Here is a 7,023-nt window from a genome sequence, read left to right on the forward strand (position 1 = left end):
CTCCCAGGCAGCACCCCAGGAGAAGCCCGAGTCCCTCCCGCCCCTGTTCAGACCGGAAGGTAGGACACTGCGCAAACCCTGGCAAGGAGAGAGATCCCGGCCAGGCGTCTGGCCGGCACTGGGCGTTTCTCCAAGCACCCGCAGTGGGTGCGAAAGCCCGGACGTCTGAATCCAGGTCTGCCTGTGCACGGGCAGACCCAGGGCCTCTCCTCCCGCAGGAGGACGCCAGGGATAGGGAGCAGCCCGAGTCCCAGCCCAGACCCCAGGCAAACGCACAGGGCAGCTAAGCAGAGCGGAAAGACAGCCGTCAAGGCAGCTGGGGCTGCGCACTGGGAGACAGGGCCCCGGGGGGGCGGGAGCTGCGCGCCCTTGGGGAACTGAAACGCCGCAAGTGAGCTGCCGGCCAAGGGAGCCCAGGCTGCTTTCCATTTTCGCCTCCATCTACCAGGCTACACCCCCCCCCCCCCCCCCCCCCCCCCCCCCGGTTTCGTGCACAAGACCACCTGTCGGTCTGGGGTCGGGACCGGGAAGAGCCTGTGGCTGGGCTCCCCCTTCCCTCCTTCCCTTCCCGGTTCCTGTCTCCCCTTCCTCCGCCTCCCGCGCCCGTCTTTCGGCCGCCGCTGTGCGTGCCCACCGCGCGCACTCCCACCCGCCCTCTCCCCGTCTCCCTCCGACACGCATCCGTACGCGTTGGTCCGTTTCTGCATCTTCGGTCCCTGCACGTCCCTCTCCCCTGTCTCTCCGCGCCCCTCGCGTCGCCGTGCCCCCGCCCCCCGCGGTCCCCAGGGCCCACCCCCGCCTCCACCTGCCCCTTCCCTGCGCCGCGCCGCCTCCTGTGCACAGCGCCGAGAGCCCCGCTAATGCGTTTCGCATGGCGCGTCAGTCAAACGCCCTTCTAATGTCCTTAAAGCACGCAGAAAATTGCATCCTTATGAAAAAAAAAAAAAAAAAGGCAAATTGCCTGGTGGAGGCGGAGCTGCCGCGGGGCTCTGGTGGCCGAGCGCCGTTAGGGCGGGTGGAGGCGCCGGCCCCAGGGCTCCTAGGGCTGCCGGGCAGCGGGGGTGGGGGTGGCGGCCAGTGGGGCGGGGTAGAGGGGGAGCCAGGGGTGCTGCCTTCCGGGTAGCTAGTGCCTGGGCCCACCGCCTCGCCCCCTCGCCCACTACCCTTGACCACCTCTCCACACTTGTTTGCTCCGCTCTGACCCAGCCCCACGCCCCACCAGCCTTTAAGGCCAAACTCCTAACTGCCTCAGCTGTCTGGCATTCATTCCTTCAGATCTCAACAGCAGGATCAGCTACTGACAAGGGTCCTCACTGATGACGCTGAGTAAAGCCACCCTCCTACTCATTGTCTATCACATGCTTTATTTCCTGTAAGACATGTGTGACTCTCTGAAATAATCTTGTAGGGTTAATTGTGGTTCCTTTGGGACCTATCCAAGTGCCCTCACCTCCAACGCGAGCTCCGTGGTTCAGAGGCTGTATGCCTCACACCTAGCACAGTGCCTGGCACACACACACACACACACACACACACACACAACAGGCATTTAATAAATACTTAGTGAACAAGTGGACATACCCATTCTCGGTAGGCAGAGGCTGTTGGGGACCTTAAGGCATCTGGGACACCCCAAGCTGAACCTCAAGGCTGCTGGGTAAGGGGCAGTGGAGACCCATACAGGTGAAGTCAGATCCAAATTCTGCTGCTTATAGCTGTGTGTCCCTGGGCAAGCTGCCTAACATCTCTGAGCTTTATCTTCATCTGTGAGACAGGAGTAAGGTACATACCTTACTGGGCTGTCACTGGATCAGCATAGGGGAAGGGCCTGTGTCACAGTGCTGGGAACTGCCGGCCACACTCAGTCACTGCTTTCTTCAATGAACCAGCGTCCCAGGGAAGTACTTGGTTAAGTATCAGGGTCCATGACGCCACCGAAGTCAGACACTGATATTTCCAGAAGCACTAAGAAAGAAAACGTGTGAAGACACTGCCAATAGTCATGACCCAATGCTTTCATGTCGCCAGAATTTTTATGTTATACTTACTCAAAGACCTCTTTCGGACCTATTCACACATTGATTCTGCTGGTGCCCCCCTTGCTCCCCTACAGATTTCCAGTAAGTTTACATAAAAAGGAAACTATTAGGGAAATCAATGGCTTGAGGTGTTCCTAAAACTCCTCTGAGGTCAGAGCTGCCTCAGAATCTGAGCCATCTTGCAGCCAAAACCCTGAGCCCCTTGGCCTCTGCCTGGAGGATGATCAGCTCACCGCACCTACCACCCACCCCATGTCTCCCTGCACCTCAAGAAAGGTCCCCCCCTCTAGCAGTCTTCCAGGCTCCCTCCATGGGGGGAGGGGTCAGTGCCCCTGCTACGGGGACAGTCACATCTTGCAGACACAAGGTCCCCAGTGCCCTGGACACCTCCCCCCAAACTGTTGTATGAACTCAGATTTCAGAAAAGGGAAGGCGTCTTAAACTTGATGAGGTTCAGTAATATTGTATAAGAATTAGGAGGGGGGCTTTTTAAGTCATACAAGGGAGAGGCCCCTGCAGAGCTAGGCCATGAGGTGACCCACTGGGCCTTACTACAGACAGGAGGAAGACCTGCCTTTCACTACATTTTGTGTGTCTAGGGCCCAGGGACTAGATCAGCAAGGAGACTGGCCCAGAGCCAGGCTGACTGCAACAGATGGCCCTGTCTCTTGGGTCACCTTTCTGCCCCACTCACTGAAGGAGTAAGGCTCCCCCACTCCCTAAACTGGGAAGGTAGTATTTGAGACATTTCCTTCAGCTCTAAGACCAGGCCTGGGTGAACTGACAGGCCAGTGAGGCACTTGTGGTCCTCCTCAGCCTGGCTGTGGCTCCTGGAGAGGCCTTGGGGACAGAGGCTTCCTGGATTAGCTGGGACCCTCTCTGGACACGGGACCTTGGTGGTGGTGGGGGGGTGGTCCTTACTTCGGAGGCAGGAGCTGCTCTTGAGTGTAGAAAGAAAATCAGGCAGCAGGGTGACCAACAATGAAGGAGATGCGTGGTTTCTCATCCCACGTGGGAGTCCCCAGAAGGCGCGGCAGTGGTGCTGAGGGCTGCGCGGCTCCCTCCTCCCTACCCCGCCCCCCCCCACCCCGACTGTGGGCACAGGAAGCGAGCGCCCTCCCTCCAGGAGGTACAAACCTCATACAGGCCTGATTAGTTTGATCCCAGGTCCGAGTTTCTTCTCTTCCTATTTATGAGTTCCCACCAGAGAACTTGAAACAGGGAAAGGGTTAAGCCAGAGTAAACTTTATATTTTACAAAGAGGTGTGGCGTGTGGAGCACCCCCCGCCCCCGACTCCGACTGCACCTGTCACGTCCTGGCGCTGCACAGCTTTGGGCGGAACCTGGGGAACGGACTGCGGACCTCAGGCCCGCCTGGATCGGACCACCCTCTTCCCAAACGCTCCGATGTGCCTGCCGAGCTAGGCTCCCGCTTCCTCCGATGAGAACGACTTGCACAGGCTCGTGGTCACAGTACCCCTCCCCGGCTCGGCCCTGCTGCCAGCCTTCCCCCAAAGCCTCCCCTACTGCCCAACCCGGCCAACCTCCCTTCCCTCCGCCCTAGAAGCTCGGAAAGCGCAGATTTGGCGGCAGTCGACGCGGCAGCCAGGCTAACCCGGCGCTGCTCAGCCCTCGGGCGGCCCCAGACGGTGCAGCCGGGAGGGTCCCCGACGCCCCGGGAGCGCCCTGCAGCCCCGACCCCAGCGCCGCGGCTCTCGCGAGATGCCCGAGCCCGCTCCCTCCCCCGGCCGCCGGCCCTGCGCTCGCCGGGCGCAGCCGCGACCTCGTTTGCCCGCGCAGTCCCAGGGTTGTTTCCCAGGACCTTGGGGCGGAGAAGACGTTCGTGCCGCCGGGGAACGGGGAGGGGCCGTGGAGACCGGCCCTTCCCGCCGCCTGGCCTGCGGTGAGGGGCGCGCGTGCTGCAGTGCCGGGCGGGCCACCGCGGGGGTGGCATCCCGCCGACACACCGCGTGCCCTCCGCGGGGAGGATGCGGCCCTTCTCCTGGAGTCTCGGCTCTGCCGGCCGCGGGCAGCGAGCCAAGTCTGGGGCGCCGTGGGCACGTCGTGGCTTCTCCGGGAAGCGCTGAGCTTCCTCCTGGGCTTCCCGATCAAGGAACCCCGAGCTGCCCGTTCGGCTGCCCCTTCCCCGGCGCACGGAGGGGCACAGCGGAGCAGGCAGTTTCGGGAACCCCCCACTCCGCCCGCACTGGGGACCCAGCTCCCCCTCTGACGAGCTGGTGACCTCTCCACAGCACGAGCCGCTCAGCCCCCCCACCCCTCTGCGTCTGGAGGGGCTGCCCTCGCTGGAATATTGGGGCCCCTGTGCTCTGGCTCTCAATTCGCTGGACGCCGCCGCCCTCTCCGACCTCTTCCCTCCGGGCCCTGCGGTACAGTCCAGTGAAGGGGGACTGCCGTGGGCAAAGGCCGCAGAACCGCAGGGCAGTCTGCCTAAGGTCGCTCCCTCAGAGTGAGTCCAGCCTGCGGCCCCAGAACCCACCGCAAGGCTGGGTCCGAACTGCGCTTCTCTTCTTCTGCAGCCTCTTTGCCCGTACAGCCCCGGGCGGCTGACAGAGGCTGTGGCTGGAATCTGCACCCGGCGCCCACCCGGGACAAAACTTGTGGGACCTTCCCTTCCCTCGGATTCGAAGTGGAGAGAAGGACACGCAGCCTCGTGCCTCTCTGGGCTGCTCTGGGCCTGGGGCAGAAAGGTTACTGCCACGGCCACGTGTAACTCCCTGAGGGTAACCCTCTGGGCTGGAGGGATCAGGACCGAAGCCCAACACTGCAGATCCGATCCCTCCATCGCCTGGACGCTGCGGTATTTCTCCCAGGCTGCTGAGAGCGAGGAGGCTTAGCAACTGCTTGCAAGGTGGGGCTAAAAGTCCCGGAGCTTGTTTCCCTGAGACCGGCAGGGCTGGGGCGTGTGGAGAATCGTCTGCAGCCCTCAGAAAGAACCCACTCTCTTACTCCTCCCGGCCTTGACCCAACGACACCTGCGGTGCTCCGGGACTAGACATCCAATCATTTATTTTCCCCCAGGGTAACGCTGAGGCCGCAATTTGGAGGGAAGCCGTGGCCATAACCGTCGTTTTCACATTGGAAGATGCCAAACCTGAATCTGGGTATGCTGTTCCTCTGTCCCCAGTATTTGCGCCTGGAGGACCTGGTTATGTCCTGGTCGCCCTCGGAATCTGCAGGGCCAAGATGGGGTCTCTCCCTGAGCCTTAACCAGCAAAGTGGCCATCTCTCCATGCCCATGCCCTGATCGTCTTCGTAGGATTTGCAAGGTCAGGATACACAGGTCTGCCCAGTCCAACCTAGAGGGACAGAAGTCAGCCAAAGCCTTCCCGTGAGGAGAGGACACCCGCGGGCACACGCCATGGAGCTGCACCCCTATAAAGGGCGCCGGGCGAGAACTGGGGAGGCTCTGGGTCATCTGCCTGGGTCAGGTGCCCCCGCTGCCGGCAGCCGGACCAACGGGCTAGGCGCCACAGCTGGGCGTGCACCGCGCAAAACCTGAAGACGCGGTGGCAGGCGGGGCTGGTGGCGCCCCTCTGTGGGGACCTCGGACCCCAGGGTTCTCTTCTGCCTCACGAAGAGCTGGCCGGTACCATCTCGAGGACCTCACAGGCGGTTCTTCAAGTCCCCAAAGACCGAATCAACAACCGGAATAGGCTCTCAGCCCCGGTACACTTCCTGAGCCAGCTCCGTGGCGGCTTGGGGTTCCAGCCCCTCTGGGCGAGCCCTGTGCTCCCGCCGGAGCCCTGGCCTGGGAAATTAGGGGAGGAGGCTCAGTCTGACCTACACGGAGAGCAGGCGATTCCTGAGATCCTGCGGCAACGGGTCCGCCTGCCCTGCCAGTCCGAGCCCGTTCGTTCCCACGAAGCCCTGGGAGAGGATGTTTCAGAAGCCAGTGCGAGGGTCCCCCTCACGTTGCCGCGACCCCCCTCTTCCAGCCCCGCAGACTCAGAAACCCCTTCATCAAGCCCCGCTGTGTCATAAAATATTTTATTGGGGAAAAAAATCACTGTCTTCGCAAGAGAGGGGTAGGAGCCCCAGCGACGTGGGGGACCCGGACTCAGGGTAGAGCCTCGGGCTCTCTGGGCGCCCTCTCGGGCGGTAGTGGCCTGAGCCGGGTGGCGGGGTCCCCGACAGGCGGAAGCTGGTGTGTGCCGGCGGCGTCAGGACGCAGAGGGCCGGCCGAGGCGGGAGGGGGTGCGGGAGAGGAGCGGGGCGTGAATGCGCGCGGAGCTCCGCAACCAGGTGTTCGTCCGCTGCGCGGGACGAGTCTCCAGGCCAGGGCTGGGAGCACACTGGGGCCGGGCTTGGCTGCAAGGTCTGTGTCCTTTCTTGCTTGGCCCCTAACTGTCCGCATTCAAGGTAATAATAAAACGTTTGTAAAGTAAACGGCGTGGCCGCAGAAGGGCCGGCTCGCGGCTTCCAGCGGGCGGAAGGAGCCTCGGTCGACACTTTGCGCGCTCAGCCCTCGCGGCTCCTGTCGACGGTTTCGCCTGGCGCCTCTGCCGGCTTCTCTGCGTCCTTGGCGCGCTCCTGCTCCGTGAGCTGCTCGCTCGTGGGAATGGAGTTCTTCTTGGGCCGCCCCTTGGGCTTGGTGGGAGACTCCAGGCCGCCGCCCTGCAGCACCTGCGTATAGGACGGCCCCGCGGCCGTGAGCTGGGACCCAGGAGCGGGTCAGCGCGCCCCGTGCCCCGGCAGGGCCTGCCCGGCACAGCGAGGCCATCTGAGGCCGCGCCTAGTCCGGGGAAATGGCGGCCATTTGAGCGCTGCTGGGGAAAAGCAACCGAAGGGTCGAGCCTAGGGGTTCAAGACAGCCGGAAGGCCTGAGGGTGCAGCGGAGCACAAAGGAATGTGGGCTGTACTAGGGCACCCAGAGGCAGGGAGAGAGCAGAGAGAGTCCCTGCGAGCACCAGGCATGGAGGGAACCAGGAGTTGGGTAGAAGTCTCCGCGGAGGGGGTGGGGATG

General features: G+C 62.8%; 1 protein-coding gene across 1 annotated transcript in view; it reads right to left on the reverse strand.

The window, feature by feature from the left end:
- Positions 1 to 6,031: 6,031 nt before the first annotated feature.
- Positions 6,032 to 7,023, reverse strand: part of BARX1 (BARX homeobox 1) — a 3,863-nt gene continuing 2,871 nt past the window's right edge. Inside the window, exon 4 of the mRNA XM_059412335.1 lies at positions 6,032 to 6,683. Coding sequence (XP_059268318.1) covers positions 6,519 to 6,683 — 165 coding nt within the window. The 3' untranslated portion in view covers positions 6,032 to 6,518. The remainder of the gene's footprint in view (positions 6,684 to 7,023) is intronic.

This window comes from Mustela nigripes, chromosome 9, assembly GCF_022355385.1.
Source record: "Mustela nigripes isolate SB6536 chromosome 9, MUSNIG.SB6536, whole genome shotgun sequence".
Lineage (NCBI taxonomy): Eukaryota > Metazoa > Chordata > Mammalia > Carnivora > Mustelidae > Mustela > Mustela nigripes.